Raw genomic sequence first — 19,605 nt, 5'->3', positions numbered from 1 at the left:
CCTGTGACTGCAGAAATGTTAACAACCACCCTACCTTGAATGGCCCCTTAGAAAATGTGCTTACTACTTGGGATAAACAATCTGTTCCATCTTGCATTTAGCTGTGGTGCTCATACCTTTCTCAGACCTGAAGAAGAGCTTTGTGTGGGCTTGAAAGCTTGTCTATCTCATCAACAGAGGTTGGTCCAATAAAAGATATTACCTCACCCACCTTGTCTCCCTCTACAATCTCAGTTTTAGGATTCTTTATTTCAGAAGTAAATTATTTTCAACAGTAAAAGTGAGTCAGGAGAAGTGACACCAAGTTTGTTGAACGTAGGTATGTTTGCGACTAAATGAATAACATCTCTCAAAATAAAGTACAGTGGAGTGCTATGCAGAGAAGGTGTCTTTTTGCACAATAGCTATGGGTGTTTCTCCATAATACATCCACCAAACACACTAGAGTTAAGAAAGCAGTTAACCAGGCTGTAAGCCACTGTGAAAGTCTGCTGCATTTTGCAGAGCCCATATCCCATTTCCTTCACATTATTTCTAAGTGGAAGCACTTAGGGACAGCAGTTTCATTTTGAAGCAGTAGGAAGCAGCCACTTAACAGGCACAGCCAAAATTCCTGCAGATTCCCACCTGGCTCCCCCTCCTCAATCTCTTTCAGGCCTCAGCTGTGCTCACTTCCATCTACTAGCATTTGTGGGAGTCACCCAAGCCCCCAGAGCTGTAGGCATCGGGGGGGGGGAAACACTTTATCTGTTTAAACATTTAATGTCAGAAATAGCCAAATAACACTTAAAAAAAAAGTTTTGCTTTGTTATGACCCAAGTTATTAGTCAATGTCCTGCTATGAGCCGATCTAGTACATCTCAGTTATGTGGAGATTAATGCTTTCTCTTTCACTTGGAGATTAATTTTAAACCAGTTTATTTCTGAGCCCCTCTCAGGAGGAAGGATTTTGCTCTGCGTTGCAGTCGGGCATCTACCATCAACCCCTCGTTCTGGATGCAATTGGAAGGCATCTCCCTCCTGATGAGTGACTTGGCTGTGTCTTTAAGTGATATAGTTGAAAAAGAAATAGCCAGGCCGGTTTGAAATCCCCTCAGTGAAATTATCCTAGAGTGAGAGAGGGAGCCCTGGCAGGGCTGGGGAGGGGGGACATACCCCGCCCCCAAAACCCTCCCTCCAGCTGTCCCAGGGCACACACTGCCCTGCCCTGCCGCACCCCCAGCTGTGGGGCACTTGCTTGGCAGCAGCCTGGGGGCGATGCTGGTGGGTGTCTGTCAGGAGGCAGCATCCAGCCTGCCTCGCTCGCCGCTGCAGGAGAGAGCGAGCCAGACGGAGAGAGGGAGCCTGTCTGCAAAGTGCTGCTCCCTGGTGCTCAGAGCCTGCTCCGTCTCCAACTCCCATTCATTTTGCCGGCTAACATGAGAGATCATGGCCGCCTTCGGGCTTCTCAGCTATGAGCAGAGACCTCTCAAACGCCCCCGGCTGGGGCCGCCCGACGTCTACCCCCAGGACCCCAAGCAGAAGGAGGTGAGAGCCCGAGCCTTCGGCTGCGCCGGGCGGGGGCTCCGCGGAGCTGGCGAGGGGCAGAAGTTTGCCCGGCGGCCACCTGAAGGGGTGATGGGGGCGCGAGTCTGGGGGTGGGGTGGTGGGAAAGGAGCCTGCCGGAGCGGAGCTGCTGCCAGTGTGGGGGGAGCCCTGCACCGGGGCGGTGATGTCTTCACTGGGGGGCTGCTCCCAGCCTGGGCCTGAGGCAGCCCCGGCTGCTGCCGCCCCATTCCCCTCCCCTCCCTTGTGAAGCCTTTTAAACTTTTGAAAAATGTCGGCTGGCAAGGCAAGGCAAGGCACCCCCCACTGACTTGCATTTTCTGCGGCGAGGCTGGGCAGGCATGACAGCTCTCTGGACCTGTGTGAACAGGAGACCCCCTTCTCTGGCAACCCTGGGGGAACTGATTTCCCTTCCCTCCCGCCTTCTGGGGCAGCAAATTCTGACCCAGAGGAGATGGACAATCATTATAGACGGACAGAGGCTTGTCTATGTCCATGGATGCTGTAGTGCAATAGGCAAGTTATTTGGCTGTTGGTCAATGGTCAGTAACATCTGCTGAAAAAAAAGCTGTTTGCTTGACTTCTAGGTGCGTTGCTTCAGCACTCTGGGTGCCACTAGCAGGTACAGTGCAGTAACCATGGCATTCTGTAGGTAGGGTACACTGCAATTAACAAGCAATTATTTAAAAATAATTGCTTGTTAAAATAATCACTCTGCTACAATTTGTCATGGGACTTGTTTATTTTTTGACTCACCTGCTTCCCATCTGTAGTGTTTTGTACAGGTTAAAGCTTCAGTCACCTGTAAACCATTTTGCCTGGGTGACTTTCCTTTTCTCACCGTGACCTCAGCCAAATGGTAGTCATTGCCCTTATAGATATTTTGAATGTAATTGAGGGAGGGAGAGGAAATCAGCAAAGATAATTGAAATGAGATGGATCCTCAAATTTGTTGAGGTAAAACCTTCTGGGAAGTGCAAGTGTTCATGTCCTTCTGTTGTTACAAAAATTTGGTATTTTTCTTTCTAAAAGTGCATTTTAAGAAAATGTACCCTCGAATTGTTAATCTAGATTGTAAAATTACAAATCCCAAAATAACAAGTAACTCTTAAAAAGAAAAGGAGTACTTGTGGCACCTTAGAGGCTAACAAATTTATTTGAGCATAAGCTTTCGTGAGCTACAGCTCACTTCATCGGATGCAAGTTTATGCTCAAATAAATTTGTTAGTCTCTATGGTGCCACAAGTACTCCTTTTCTTTTTGCGGATACAGACTAACAGGGCTGCTACTCTGAAACCTGTCATCAAGTAACTCTTAGGCAGCGCTTGCTGATGTGTTGACTTGCAGGTAAACCAAATAGAGATCTGAGACCACAGAAGTAGGGATAATGATTCTAATTTCAAAGGGCAGCTGGATGCATGGCCATCTCAAGTGAGAATTTATTAATTACTAAAACATAGTTTCTTAAATCTTAAGCAGTGGGCTCTGAGTGACCTTCAATTCTAAGGTAAGATGCAGCCCAAGGAATTCAGAGACTTGAAAATGTATTTTTAAAACTTGGTCAAAGGGGGAAGGGGAAGGAGGAACCATACTTGCTGCTCTCAAATATTATCCAAACATTTGATCATAGTCTCTATGCTGCTGTTGTCTCTGGTAATATAACAAAAACATATCTAGAATTATGGTTAATTCCTTTATTGAGGACTTGGGAGAGTAATTCAGGACTGGCAATATGTTCTAGTTGGTGCTTCTCTGTAAAATCTGACAATCCATTACACTGTCTGTCAGTATATCTGCTTCCTGTACATTTTTTTTTCCTTTTGCCAAGAAGATTTCCCCATTTCACCTTTATATTTCTTTTACGTTCAAAGCTCCTGCTTCAAGCTGATTATGCCTCTGGCTGTCTCTAAAGTCCTGGGGTTTGATCCAAAGCCCATTGAAATCCGTGAGAGACTCGCTTTTTCCATTGACTTTGTTGGGCTTTGGATCAGGCTCATGGCCCCTTGTGTGGTATGAAGGCCACGTTCTTCCATTCCCTGCTATTCCTCTCCTTAGTAGCTGTATGTACTGTTCCTAGAGCACTTCCAGCTTCCACCCTTTCCCCACATCTTTTTTCGGTGAGTTCACCATTTATGAAAGTTGCCAGCCTGAGTCCTGGAGAATGAATCTCTCTAGTTATCTATGGAGCAAGTATAGCATGGGCAGCAGCAATGTAAGATTCTCCAGGTCGCCTGGTTATCGTGGCCCATTCATTCTTTGGTTTCTTTGCTGAGACAGCCAGCGAGGATGTCAGTGATGCTAATTTTGATGGTGATTTGCGAACATGGACGCATCTGCTATGAATTCGACTTAAACCACCAACTGATTCATATAGGTCACCAAACAGTCATCAGATTGTAACTGCTTCTGGTGACGGCTGACTTCAGATGGATTTGAACTAGTGATTTAGATAAAAGCTCCATTTTCTATCCCATTACCAATCCTCTGAACTCTTGTTTCTTCCGGCCTCCGCTTCCATCCCACATGCTGCCCTTGTTGTCATATTTATAAATAAAATTGTAGGTTACCATTATTTTGTGACACATTATATATTTTTACAAGTGATCTTGACCAAACTTACAGAACTGTATTTGGACTAAGGTGTGCCTACATACACAGATCAATTTTTAGCTCAGGAATGCGATATATTTTTAGTTAGGAAGTGGACTGATTCTTGCAGATACATTTTATACATATGCAGTCAGTTACAATAAGCATGATAGTGGTAAGTGTCCAGATGGTTAATATTTAGAACACACTGCATGGGCATATTAGTAAGTAGAAAATAACTGCAACCGTCCTATTATTTGCCATGAGATAATTGATTGAAGCATAACTTAAGGGGAAGACTTGCTCACTTTATGTTCACATGTTGCATTGCTATGCGTTTGTTGCAGTGAGCATACACAGTATGAAATAACGCTACCAGCGTCACTCCATCTCTGTTGTTAAACCATAGTCATCATTTTTGGAAAGTGGTAATAAGCTTAAAATGATTGATTGAAGAAAAGTTAGGAGCAAGTTAGAGTAGATATTTTTGATTAGTGTGGTGTCAAAAACCATCATTTCATCCTTTACCAAATTCACACTCCATCGAGAACAGGCAACACCTCATATGTTGAATTGTCAAGTTCTATATCTCAAATCTGATTTTACAGTAAGTGGATGCAAATATGAGGTATTGTAGGCTTTAAGACCTGGTGTTCAATGTTTTTTACAATTGGTCAGTCTCTTTGGAATTAGTAATTACTTACAGATACAAAAGGATGGTTGAAGGCACACCTTCAACTTAAAAATCTCACTTCTGTCTGAATATATTTTTACCTAAAATTGCTATAAAAGAAAGATTAAAGAATTATTTTTTGGTGTATTACTTTGGACAATACTTGGCACTTAGAAAGTTTTACTGTGTATTCAGCTTCATCTGTTGAATGACTGCATTTTTCACATAACATAGGAGAGAAAAACTTTGAAAAAAATTAAGAAAAATGTGATTGCTGGGGAACTCGGGGCAAGTGTAGTACCTAAATCTACTTTTTTCCCTTTTTTAAAAAAATGCTTATTAGATTTCAAGTTGACAGTGTCCCTTTAAAATAAACTCAACTCACATTAAATGCTGTCTAACACAGATCTAAGGCATAACACTTAACCTAAATAATACAATACAGCATTAGGGCCAGGTCCTCCCTGTTTTGCTCATATAAGTAGTTCCATTGACTTAAAAAGCATTATAGAATTTCATCCTTATAAAACTTGTATGAAGGAGACTATTAAATCTCAAAATGATTTACAGAATCAAATTCAAAGTATAACAATTTCGTGTCATGCACATCACTGTTGTATTTAAGAAGTGCCCCCAGTAAGGAAGGGGTTTCCGTTGTTCTTTCCAAACTAGAAGCATACAGCATGACTCTTCCCAAACTTCAGTTCTCTTAGGTTTAAAATGCCTCCCATTACATCCATAACCAATACTTTATTTTGTTTCAGATACTGAATTGTTTCATCTAGCATAACAGGGAAATCTATCCCAACACGATTCCCTTATGCGGTTTCAGAACATGCCTATTCTTCTTAGGCCCTTTGAAAGTACATGTAAATCACTCCTTTCTCTCATGCTCTGCAGATCCATTTAATATGTTCAGTGTGTAATCTTCACAGCCTCTGATACACTCGGCTTTAGAGCTCAGTGTTTTTCCCTTTCCAAAGTAATGGAAGCACCATTCTGAATAGTTACCCTAGAAAGCACTAATTGCCATATTAACATTAAGACTAATCCTTTCCTGCTTCCTCCCCCACCCACTTGCAATGTATTGCATTGTCCATAAGAGGTAACTAGTATAATATGTTATCTATGTGCTTTCTCATCTGTTTTAGGGAGTTATTTCTTGATCTCAGTTATAAATCAGCTGCACTACTATAAACCATGTATATGCTGGGGATTTGTGCCAGGGCAGCCGCATCAGTGGCTAAAATCTCAGTATAGACGTGAACATAAGAACGGCCATACGGGGTCAGACCAATGCCAGGTGCTCCAGAGGGAATGAACAGAACAGGTAATCTCCAAGTGATCCGTCCCGTGTCGCCCATTCTCCGCTTCTGGCAAACAGAGGTTAGGGACACCATCCTTGCCCATCCTGGCTAATAGCCATTGATGGACATATCCTCCATGAATTTATCTAGCTCTTTTTTGAACCCTGTTATAGTTTTGGCCTTCACAACATCCTCTGGTAAAAAGTTCAGAAGGTGACTGTGCGTTGTGTGGAGAAATACTTTCTTTTGTTTGTTTTAAACCTGCTGCCTATTAATTTTAGTTTGTGACCCCCTAGTTCTTGTGTTATAACACTTCCTTATTTACTTTTTCCACACCAGTCTTGATTTTATAGACCTCTATCTCATCCCCCCCCCTTAGTCCTCTCTTTTCCAATCTGACAAGCCCCAGTCCTTTTAATCTCTCCTAATACAGAAGGTGTTCCATACTCTTCATTTTTGTTGCTCTTTTATGAACCTTTTCTAATTCCAATATATCTTTTTTTAGATGGGGCGACCACATCTGCATGCAGTATTCAAGATGTGCGTGTACCATGGATTTATATAGAGGCAATATGATATTTTCTGTCTTATTATCTATCCCTTTCTTAATGATTCCCAACATTCTGTTTGCTTTTTTGACTGCAGCTTCACATTAAGTGGATGTTTTCAGAGAACTATCTGTGGCCTTACTTAGGAAGGGTTTGGGTATCCGAACTACTACTTTAGCCTGGGAGTAAAGGCCCCCAAATCCAATCCCTCTGTCTGTCGCTGCTGCCGGTTGAAAAAAGGAAATACGTTTTTGTGAGAGTTTAGGCCAGAGCTGAAATTAATGAGACATTATACATGCTTATCAGCTAAGACATCTGTTTTTTCAGTAATGTCTGTTACCTTACAAATGCCTACAGAGAATATAAAGATAGCATTACAAATGTAGCTGAACATGTGCAGCTCTGACTCATTCACCTGTCCTTATTGGTACATACTCTGGATTTAATTCTACATTTTTGTATTTCATTTTTTATCTCAGTTTTGTTTTCATTCTTAGACTGGAAGAATAAACACAAAAACACAGAAGCTGATCATAACAGCTTGTATACTGTTAATTTTTTACATAGAGCATTTCTAAAATGTTTAATAGTAATCCAGTAAGTCTGAAAATGCAATCCAGGTTTACTTTCAGTGTACTAGTCCTTGTCCATGACAAATTTGTTAGCAAATGACAGAAACAGGTTGCTATTCACATTTAATATGAGAGCGAGAAAATACCTGAAATAATAACAAAACTCTTCCCAGCTCACAAATGGTTTTGCAGTTGTGTGGCTCAAAATGTGATTTTTTTTTTTTTAAAAAAAAATATTGACAGCTCAAAGTATTGTCTAATCACACCTAGTATTTTACGGGGGATGGGGAGAAGCCTCAAATTGCCCATTTTAAAATTAAGGTTGGTATGTGAAGGTTTGAAAGACAATCTAAATGTGTACTCTCAGACCTGAACCTTCCTTTAGATATGCAGTTTATATGTGTGTATTTGTGCCGGTATAGTTTATAAGGAAAAAACCCAGATACATGAGGTAGATGATAGCTGAAGTGAGTGGAAAGACTCCCATTGACTTCTGCGGTCTTTGAGTCAGGCTCTTAATATTGTGCTGTAATCCTAATTCCCATGATAGAGGAGATGTTGTCTTTCTGATATAGAACTCTCAAATTTGGTGTGTACTAAAATGCATCCTTGTACATCTCAAAAACAGCTTGTGTGTGTGTGTGTGTGTGTGTGTGTGTGTGAGAGAGAGAGAGACACACACACACGGCTATTTTCTCTGGGTTTATGTTTTATCTCTTCAAAGAGGTTTACAAATGTTAACTAATCCTCATAGCAACTGTATGTGGTAGGTAGTTAAGTGTTCCTGTTTTACAGAGAGGATGAGGGTCTGGCCCTGGCTATACCAGCCTTGTGTTGAGTTGCATTCTGCGCCCATGGGCAGAATCAGCCCTAAATGCTTTACACAAGGTCACTAGGGTGTCAATGTGATTTGAACACACGAGTTCCTGGCACACAATCCCGTTTCATAACCACTATAAATCACAGCTTCATAATAACTCATTTCTAACCCCTTGTAGTTGCTTTGTGTAGTGTCATCAATGAAATACCATGTTACAGCATGTTAGCACTGTGTGCTGTATTTCTTTATCTCCTAAATCCAACTGATAGCACTAATTCCTTCATATATGTTGAAAGATGACCACACCTCTGTTTGAAATCTCATCAGTCACATGGAAAGAAATTGTTAGGTGTGTTTCAAGATGGCATGTTGAATTAATCAGTCGTGCATTTACTTACTTACACACACCTCCCCAGCAGCAACTTCTGCAAATGGAAATATAGCCAATTTAATGGACACTTTAATTAACACATATAACTAATGTATTTTGCACTTTAGTGATAAGTTTTGTACATGTTTATAGTTAAGGATCAGTCAGGATTTTCATGATACAGTGGCTCAGGTCACTGTCACTTATGGGGAAAACCAACAGTTGGGAGCCAGAGAGGAGGAGAACTCTCCCCAACATCTCTATGCTGTAAATTGACGAAGTTCAAGCTGTAACCAGGTACTATATCAAATCTCTTCTCTTCCGTGCAACAGTGCATTGAAGTTGTGTTGAAGTGTCCTGAGGCTTTGTGTGGCTCTGTGCCACTCAAAGCATCATCGAAGTCGTCATGGACTGGGAATAATGCTTTGTCTATCTTGTAATATTGTACTAAAGAAAAAAGGTGGAAATGTAAAATGCTTAAAATAAAATAAAAAAAAAACCCCTCCAGACTTCATAATTCACATAAGGAAGAGAATCCAGAGTTTAATATGGAAAGTATTTATTGTAGCTGTACTGTAAATAGTGGCAAAACAAGTACCTGTTAGTGCTGGATTGTGCATTTGAGCCTTCACAGCAAGGGTGGGGGCAGAAACTCCATCTTCCTTTTCCAGAAACACAGGCTTCTACCACTTCAGCTTAAGAGAAACTTCCTTAGCTCTTAGACACATAGGTAGAGCACTATGCGGATACAAATTTGTATCCACATCTGATGTGTGATCCACAAAAATGGTCTGGATAGCCGCATCCATGGATGTAAAACAGATATCCGCAGATTTGTAGGGCTCTATATACAAAATTTGTATCTGCGTCTGATACGCAATCTGAAAAAATGGTCCGTGGATATCTGTGGATTTGCAGGGCTCTACGTACAGGACCGATGAGACACAAGCCAGTAATTCTGATTCTATCCAGTTGACGGCAGTGTCCCACTGTCAAGGTTCCTCCCCCACTCTGAACTCTAGGGTACAGATGTGGGGACCTGCATGAAAAACCTCCTAAGCTTATCTTTACCAGCTTAGGTCAAAACTTCCCCAAGGTACAAAATATTCCACCCGTCGTCCTTGGATTGGCCGCTACCACCACCAAAATAATACTGGTTACCGGGGAAGAGCTGTTTGGACACGTCTTTCCCCCCAAACTACTTCCCAAAACCTTGCACCCCACTTCCTGGACAAGGTTTGGTAAAAAGCCTCACCAATTTGCCTAGGTGACTACAGACCCTGGGATCTTAAGAACAATGAACAATCCTCCCAACACTTGTACCCCCCCTTTCCTGGGAAATGTTGGATAAAAAGTCTCACCAATTTGCATAGGTGACCACAGACCCAAACCCTTGGATCTGAGAACAATGAAAAAGCATTCAGTTTTCTTACAAGAAGACTTTTAATAAAAAATAGAAGTAAATAGAAATAAAGAAATCCCCCCTGTAAAATCAGGATGGTAGATACCTTACAGGGTAATTAGATTCAAAACATAGAGAACCCCTCTAGGCAAAACCTTAAGTTACAAAACAGATACACAGACAGAAATAGTTATTCTATTCAGCACAGTTCTTTTCTCAGCCATTTAAAGAAATCATAATCTAACACGTACCTAGCTAGATTACTTACTAAAAGTTCTAAGACTCCATTCCTGGTCTATCCCCGGCAAAGACAGAATATAGACAGACACACAGACCCTTTGTTTCTCTCCCTCCTCCCAGCTTTTGAAAGTCTCTTGTCTCCTCATTGGTCATTTTGGTCAGGTGCCAGCGAGGTTACCTTTAGCTTCTTAACCCTTTACAGGTGAGAGGAGCTTTCCCCTGGCCAGGAGGGATTTCAAAGGGGTTTACCCTTCCCTTTATATTTATGACACCCACGCACATGAGCCAGTTTGTTAGTGTCCTCTTATGCCTGTTGTACTTAGATTGCAGGGGGCCATACCACAGTGGCTGAATGTGACTACTATATATTATGCAATATCTTCTAGACACAAGAATGTGTAAAGAACGTTATTTTGCATTTCCTTTCTTTTGTGGGTTTAAGTTGGTCCCCTTTAAATTTGTCCTCTGAAGGATTCTCTCAGGTTAAAAATTACATTTTTAAAAATCCGTTGTTTTTAATAACACTATTAAACTGAAATAATTTTAAATCTAATTTGCCATTTACCAGTTCTGCTGTCTGTTTACTTCATATGCTTCATTTAGCCTGGATGTCAAAATACACTGGGCAGTTCCCATTTTATTTTTCACTGTAATTTTCTAGTAATTTACTTTCTGATTCTCCTTCACTAGCCCAATGATGCAGTGACTGGGTGATAAACATTACTGGAGAACGTTGCAAAAGAGTCTCTTCAGATTTCAGCAAATTAAAAACAAATTCTTATACAACTATATAGTCTGAAGTACCCCACAGTGATCCTTTAACATTGTTTGAACATAATTATTTATGGTGTATTTGTATTCAGTGTTCTCTCTCTGGATTCAAAAACACTAATTGAAGTAGGCCTGTCATGTACTAATTGTGACCCTAGGAGCACCCCGATGCCAGTTGGCAAGGAGCTCCCTGGTACATAACAATAAAACTCAGCTGGCCTGACCAGCTCAATGCACTTCATATGCTGTTGTCATGATATTTATCTAAAAGGTGTTGTCATGGAAGGTATCATATACAAACTGGTAACATGCTGGTCCTGAAAATCATTGCATGGTGTATATATGGGGCTTGTACAAAGAGTTGTAAATGTGTGCTGGAATTCTGTTAAAATGTGTTTGGCAAGCAATGCATAAACCCAGTCTGCCCTAGAAAAAGGAATATGTATTTGCTTGTCTGACCTGCCTGGTTGTCAGACAGAGACAATGAAGGTACGTATAAGGTAAACAAAGCTAACAAGCAGGGGAGAAGACAGCATGGTGTCTACACCCCAGCAGGAGAGAGAAGTTTTGTCTGGTCATACTTTTCAAAGAATATATTTCAAAGGTTTACTGGCCTATAAAAAGATGGGAGAGAACACTTATTTTATCTTTCTATCTATCTATGGAATCAAAGAAACCAAGTGCTTTGAGCTCTGTGTGTTGGGTCTTGGCTAAAGACCGGGCCAACTATGCTATGCCCAGCTATGCCGGGCCAGCTATGTAGTGAGAGAAACTTCTTTGAACAGAAGACTCTAGTTTTGTTGATTTTTAATCATAGAAGCATATTTTTAGTTTGTTTGTAACCATTTCTGACCTTATTCCTTATACGTGGTGTCACTTAAAACTATGTCCTTTCGTTAATGAATTTGCTTTACTTTTACCATAAACAAACTCAAAATGCTGTGATTGAAGTGGAGAGTTTTAACCCCAGTTACGTTAATAAACTGCTTTTTACTATCCCTTTAAAGGAGCAGTAAAGTTTTGTGGGTGCTACTGTAAGAGGGGCTAAGCACCGCAGAGAAAGACATATCTGAGGTACTCGGGAATTGGAGCTCACTCATTCTTACCAGCTAGGCAAGGTTTGGACTGGTAGAGTCCTGAAGTTTGTTGGCAAGACAAGGGGGATAACCATAGCTTAGCCACAGCAAAGCTCACACTTGCTGAGACTCAGAGGGGTAATACACTGGCTCACAGTTCTGGGAAACCCAGCAGATTGTCGTGCTAATATTCTGAAGGCTCTTTTGACTGCACTTGGTAGGTGTTGCAAGACTCTGCCATACAATGACAGTATATGAGGAGTGTAATAATGAAGGACAGAAATAAGTTCAAGGCCTGACTTTTTCTTCGAGGTGTAGAACAACTGCAACTTCGATTCAAACTATGGAAGATGAGGATGCTCTGAACATCAGCATTCTAATGTATTATCCTTTTCAAAATTTCTTACCTTTTATAAATGCTCAGCTACTATGGAGATGAGTGTTCTGAATGCATAGATGGATCTCAAAAATGCTCTGTAAAGCAATTAAGATTTAATAAAATTTGAGCTCAGCTACTCGGATGACTATTTAAAACTACAAAACAGTTTTAAATCTTGATTGGGCTTGCTTGGGGGCGCTGCTTGACATCTTAAAAGCAGGCTTGACGTCCCTTCAAGAGCCTGCAAAATCCAGTGCAGTGCAGTACAGTGTGTCTCCTCATAAGTGACAGCACTGTGTGGCATTCCTGTGTTTGTTGCTTGGAGATGGCTTGATTTTCAAGCTAAACCAAGTGATAGCATGCTCAACCTTTGTACATTTAGTTGTGTACAATTTAGGGTTGTCTACACGGAGAAAAGCCTCGGTAGCTGGTGTGCACTAGCTGTGTGGACACTTACTGTGCACTGAGTGCCTTTGTGTGCATTAGTTTAATTGGAGATGTACTAATCAGTGTCTACACAGGGTGTTTGTGCAGAGTAACTAGTGCACTTTAATTTCACATGCTAGCTTCCTGCACGCTAACTTCTCTGTGTGGACAAGCCCTAAGTTTTTTACTGATGTTACATAATTAATTTGCTTGGCATTTTTTTCTAACAAAGTTGTACTTTTAGGATCTGATCCTGCACCGTTAAAGGAATTGATATCTCTCTTTGACATTAACAAGAGTGGGATACAGTTCTTATTTCTGAATTTTTTAACCTTCCCAGTATGATGAGTGTTCAGTTATATGAATATGATTGGTTGAATTAAACTAGTGTGATATATTTGAATCTTTTGATGGTATCTGGTACCTGGATTAATTGATCTCTGTTCTTGGTATGTTAAACTTCATTTATTAAAATCAAAAGCTGATTGGAAAGAAATTAATAAAAAAGTGAACCACTCCTCTGAAGCCCCACCTAGCTCTAAATATGTGTGAGGCATGGATTCATTTAAAGTTCTTGTATCTGAACTGTTGTTTGACCAAGAAAAGTCAAACCAAAGAACTACAGTATTGTGGTACCACTTAAACTTCAACTCATGCCATGGGTCAACAGTATGTAGGATATTGGAACACAATGTCACTTACGGACAGATTTTCAAAAAAGCAGAATTAAAATAAAAAGACAAACAGCAAAACCTTTTGAGGTCATCTATGCAGTGAGCAGTAACAGTAACAAATATATTATTTTTCTTTGCAGCTTACTTTACATTTTATTTGTTTGCTTAGAATTAGGGCTGTTGATTAATCGCAGGTAACTCACACTATTAACTCAAAAAAATTAATTGCGATTAAAATATTAATTGCAATTAATCGAAATTTTAACCGCAGTGTTAAACAATAGAATACCAATTGAAATTTATTAAGTGTTTTTGGATGTTTTTTCTACTATTTCAAATATATTGATTTTTATTACAACACAGAATACAAAGTGTACAGTGCTCACTTTATATTATTTTTGTTACAGATATTTGCGCTTTAAAAATGGTAAACAAAATTAATAGTATTTTTCAATTCACCTCATACAAGTACTGAAATGCAATCTCATCATGAAAGTGCAAGTTACAAACGTAGATTTTTTTTGTTACATAACTGCATGCAAAAACAAAAAGATGTAAAACTTTAGTGCCTACAAGTCCACTCAGTCCTACTTCTTATTCAGACAATCGCTAAGACAAAAAAGTTTGTTTATATTTAGGGGAGATAATGCTGCCAGCTTCTTTTTTACAATGTGACCTGAAATTGAGAAATCACATGGCACTTTGTAGCTGGCATTGCAAGGTATTTATGTGCCAGATATGCTAAACATTCATATGCCCTTCATGCTTTGGCCACCATTCCAGAGGACATGCTTCCATACTGATGACGCTTGTTAAAAAAAAACCCTGAACTCCTTAGGGGAGAATAGTATGTCTCCTGCTCTTTTACCTGCATTCTGCCATATATTTCATATTATAGCAGTCTCAGATGATGATCTAGCACGTGTTCGTTTTCAGAACACTTTCACTGCAGATTTGATGAAACGCAAAGAAGGTACAAATGAAAGATTTCTCAAACCAAGATTTAAGAATCTGAAGTGCCTTTCAAAATCTGAGAGGGACGTGGTGTGGAGCATGCTTTCAGAAGTCTTAAAAGAGCAACACTCTGATGCGGAAACTATAGAACCTGAATCACCAAAAAAGAAAATCAACCTTGTGCTGGTGACACCTGACTCAGATGATTAAAGTGAACATGTGTTGGTCTGCACTGCTTTGGATCATTATCGAGCAGAACCCGTCATCACCATGGATGAATGTCTTCTGGAATGGTGGTTGAAGCATGAAGGGACATATAAAACTTAAGCGCATCTGGCATGTAAATATCTTGCAACGCCGGCTACAACACTGCCATACGAACGCTTATTCTCACTTTCTGGTGACACTGTAAACAAGAAGCAGGCACCATTATCTCCTGCAAATGTAAACAAACTAGTTTGTCTGACTGACTGAACAAGAAATAGGACTGAGGGGACTTGTAGGCTCTAAAGTTTTACAGTGTTCTATTTTTAAATACAGTTATTTTTTGTACATAATTCTACATTTGTAAGTTCAACTTTCATGCTAAAGACATTGCATTACAGTACTTGTATGAGGTGAATTGAAAAACGCTATTTGTTTTTTACAGCACAAATATTTGTAAGAAAAAATAAATATAAAGTGAGCACTGTACACTTTGTATTCTGTGTTGTAATAGAAATCAATATATTTGAAAATGTAGGAAAACCCCAAAAATATTTAAATAAATGGTATTCTGTTATTAACAGTGTGATTAATAACAATTAATTTTTTTAATCGCGCACTTAATCGCAATTAATTTTTTTAATTGTTTGGCAGCCCTATTTAGAATCCTTTTGATCGCTTTCATCTCTTGGTTGGTCTAATTTTCAAGGCTGTCTTGGTGGATAGTGTAGGTGGGAAGAGGGTTTTAGCACTTTGTTGTACTCATTTAGAATTCAGATTAGTGTTTCTGGCTGGCTTCATAAATCCTGCAGAGTGTTCAGAGTTCTCTTAAATTCAAAAATACTGTAGTGAATAATTCCTATGTTACCCTTCAGACTTCCCAGAAATACTCAAAAGCTCTGCTCCTTGTTGAGGATAACAAAATAAACCAAAAGGGGAGTTTCTAGGTCAAACTCCTTTTGGAAGACTGTTTTGCCAAAAAAGATTATAGTCCATATATTTTTGGAAAAAAAAAATTCTTCTGGCACAGTATTTGTTTAGTTTTGGTGAAGTTTAGGGAGTTGGAGGAGGCTGTTAGAGCAGGTCTTAATTGGCAAGTTACACCCCCAACCTGTAAAGACCTAGGTATGTACATGCGATTAGTTCACCGAACTCAGTGGGATTGCTCATGCTTTTTTGAGTTCTTATTGTCCCATTAATAGGACTGTGCACTTGTTTAATGTAAATACAAGCATAAATCTCTGTAAGATCAAGTCACTGTCAAAACTTTATAGTAGTGATAATCTCTCACCGTAATACTCCTACTGCAAAAGTAACACTCCAGAAGAAAGAAAAGGAGTACTTGTGGCACCTCAGAGACTAACCAATTTATTTGAGCGTAAGCTTTCGTGAGCTACAGCTCACTTCATCACTTATTTATGCTCATATAAATTGGTTAGTCTCTAAGGTGCCACAAGTACTCCTTTTCTTTTTGCGAATACAGACTAACACAGCTGCTACTCTGACTCCAGAAGAAGTAGGTTGAACTGCAAAAGGGGCACCATTGCTTCGTTGTAGCTGATTATTCCGGCTGTTTCAGTATGGATAGTAAAGATTTGTTTCAGTTGTGGTTTCAGCCACCGAGCTGAAATGGTTGCATAGAAAGTTTCAGCAAAGCAAAATATGGTACAGACCATTTCTCTTTGTACCTGTCATAAATCAGATGCTGTTTTTGCTCTCTGCTCTTGGGGCAGGACTACATAGGATGGTGTTCTTAAACCCTGCCACAGATCTCAAGTCGGAATGAAGCTGCCTCTGTAATGTAGTGGGAACATATTTTTACCTTTGCTCTCTGAATTGCATTGGTTTCCTGTTTGTTTCTGGGAGCAATTGGAGACGTTGATTCTAATCTGTAAAGTTCTTCATTCTGTCTGACATCGTGTCTCTCTATGCACCATCACAACACGTGAGATGCTGACAGTTTCTAGATATGTGATCTGAAGGGCTGGAGCAGCGAGTCCCCAGCTGTGGGAGCGCTCTGCTTTGGGCAATCCAAGAGCGCTTTCAAATTCACTGATTTTTTTTTTTTTCAGAAGGCCATGCAAGACACAATTTTTAGTCCAGATCTACTCTGGTTATTGATTGTCCCTGTGATATTTATAATGGCTTGTTAAAGCAACAGTGCTGCTTGTGCTTTCTGTGGTGAACAGTTTCCTTTGTTCTTTGTTAACTTGCGTCATGCGCCCAGCTGCCACAGCACAAGTGCATAAAAATATAGAAATGTTATCCCTTCTGTTTCCTACAGCTTCAGCTGAAAGCCTTCAGGTTTCTAATCCAAAAATAATAAGAGTTCTGGGTGCCTCTGAAATGTGTCTTGTGCTCTTTGGATGGTATAACATTTAAATACCTTCGGAAAGCTTTTGGTCATTGAGCATTGCGACGCATTCAGGTAAGTGCCAGAATTAGCTCAGGAGTGTAGCCGTGTTGTTGGATATGCAGCATCCGCAACTTTTGATGCCAGTATCTCTTTTCTGTAGTATTGGTAGAAGGACTGAGAGGCAAGGATCAGACATATAGCTCCATTTAGCAATGAGAAGTAAACCTAACTCTTGCCCCTCCACCTTGAAAATATGGAGCCATCTTTGGAGAGGTGGGATAAATGCTACTGGCTCTTCAGACATGAGTCTTGAAGGGCCTAAACTGTATGTAGAACAACTTTGTCATGGGATTTCCCTTTTACGGGCCAAACTAAATACATCTTTGAAGAAGGGGGTGGCGAAGCAGATGGAAAGGTTACATTTGTGTGTGTAGTAAGACCATGTTTGGCTTTAACAATACACTGGAGAACTTCTTTATGAAGACCATGTCATTTTAGAAAATGGCCCTTGTAGTGCAGCCAAGAGCAGTGAGACCGATAATAGGGTCATCTGCGGAGTAAGTGCTGATAATGGAAGGCAGTGGTAGTGATGGCAGCTTAAATATTTATGTTCGGTCATTCTCCTAAGATGATACATTTGGGGAAAAATATATTTGTAAACATGTTTGTGTGTAGAGAAATTCTAGTGCCTCACGTGAAAGGGCTTTGCATGGGGAAACAGTGTTGGAGCTGATGGGAACACAGGCAGGCCATGGAATCCTTTTGCCTCTCACTCCCCACCAGAACAAAAGAAAACCAAACTAATAACAACAACAAAAACTGGCAGATCAGTACAGTTCATTGGCTGTAATGCTGAATACAACCTGTATGTAACAGACAAGCCGGAGGCCTGGCACCTCTATCACTGGGTCTCAGTTGGTATTCTGAGTTACGGTTTTTGGAGGGACTGTGTGACTGTTGAGAGCAAGGCTTGCTGGGAATGGGGAAGCAGAATATAAAAGGCAGGTACCACGTCTTGTTTGCCAGTGTGAAGAGAGACTTACAAAGAGCAGCATGCTGATGAGGTTCTCCAGTGACTCGAGGCCAGCAAGCAGGGTTCCCAGTAAGGGGCCATGCTAAGGCCTGTGGAAGGAGAGGTGAGATGGGCCAGTGTAGGAAGTGGGTCACAGAGAATTATGCATGGAGTGGGCAGCTGTTTTACTGCTGTAAGATGTTAGAGGCTGGAGCCTCTGATTAGAGGGTGGCGCAGGCTTCCCTGTGGTGCTGCCTGACAGTGGTAGTATACTGGCACCCTGGCAGTGAAGGGGGAAAAGGGCTGTTGTGATACACTGGAGCAGAGGGGGAAAATTCCAGACTTGTGCGGTTTTCCTTTGGGCCTTTGTTTACCCCAAAAGGGAATGCTTTTTAGTTTGGTCAGAGTGTCAGGCCGCCTTACCAGTAAAGGCAAGCAGAGGTGTAGATGGAGGAAACAGAGGCAGGGGTCCACCTAGCCTTGCATGTACCCCATAATGGAGGTTTGTGGCTAGCGGATCTATCCAGTTCCTGGACCTGGATTTATGTGTGTAGTCAAGTCCTGCCACACTCTTGGCTAACCCAGAGCTCGCCCTGCTGCAGAGCTCAGCCCTATGGCATACAGAAGACTGTGGAGTCACACTCTGCTCTGTCTGTGCTTCACGTCCTCCCCTCTCCCAAACAGTAGAACCATATTGGTTCTATTGTGTGTGGGCTTGATGCGCAGATACTTGTGTTGCCGGCACCCAGTGCCGAGAGGCTAAACAACAGGTGGAGTTGGTTCGCTATCCGGTGTGCTACACCCAATAATCACAACGGGGTGGAGAAGCAGAAAAGCTTATTTGCAGCTGCAAAAAGGTACAGGGAGAATAAAATCTCAAATCCTGCGCACAGAGCAGGAAGTTACACAGGCTTTTATACATCCTTTTTCCCAGCATACTTATCCAATAGCAAGCTGCCCTAAGTATCCATATAGCCAGCCAATCCAGTTCCCAGCTAGTGCCCCTGTTCTCTGTATCATTTCTTAAACCATACATAAAGCTGCTTTATTCAGCATTGTTCTTCCATATCTGCCCTGTTTGGCCTTGCTTAGTTTCAGGCAGTCTGACTCTGCTGCATATTGTTGCAGATTCTCAGCATAACTGCTGTGTGTGCCTCCGGGCGGGGGGGGGGGGGGGGGGGGCAAGGACACTTGGGCCTAGTACGCAGAGCTGCTGCGAGTGTTTCCAGGTGGGAGGAGGGGCCAAGGACAATTGGGCCTAGTGCGAGGGGGCTTCATCGACACTTGTGGTCTTCCATCCCCTCGAGTTACCTAGTGGCCATGCCCCAGTGTCCCCAACACTTGGATGATTTGATCTCCAGGCAGTTTCTGTTCTTCCTTCTTTCCTCTTTTTATAGGAACCCTCCTGCTCCAGCAAAAATACAGACAGGTTTGAGCTGAAGCCTGGAAATCTGGAATTAGGAAGAACAATTTCATGTAAATGGGAACAAGAGTTGCATACTGTCATCTTCCCTTTTCATACAATTTTAGAGAAAGCATATGTAGAGAATACACCGTCTACGTGCAAAATATACAGTGTGACACACCAAGACTTGCTTTTATAAAAATATGTTTATGCGAATGATCAAATTTAAAAAAACCTAAATTCTAAATTTAATTCTTCGTAACTTAAAAATATGCTCTTTGC

General features: G+C 41.0%; 1 protein-coding gene across 1 annotated transcript in view; it reads left to right on the top strand.

The window, feature by feature from the left end:
* The first annotated feature begins 1,428 nt into the window (after positions 1-1,428).
* Positions 1,429-19,605, top strand: part of MED12L (mediator complex subunit 12L) — a 326,616-nt gene continuing 308,439 nt past the window's right edge. The window contains exon 1 of the mRNA XM_077826177.1: positions 1,429-1,527. Within this exon, the coding sequence (XP_077682303.1) occupies positions 1,429-1,527 (99 nt within the window). The remainder of the gene's footprint in view (positions 1,528-19,605) is intronic.

The sequence above is a fragment of the Eretmochelys imbricata genome, chromosome 9 (genome assembly GCF_965152235.1).
Source record: "Eretmochelys imbricata isolate rEreImb1 chromosome 9, rEreImb1.hap1, whole genome shotgun sequence".
Classification (NCBI taxonomy): Eukaryota; Metazoa; Chordata; order Testudines; family Cheloniidae; genus Eretmochelys; species Eretmochelys imbricata.
The sequence above is the reverse complement of the archived record's forward strand: the minus strand, read 5'-3'. Positions and strand labels throughout refer to the sequence as shown.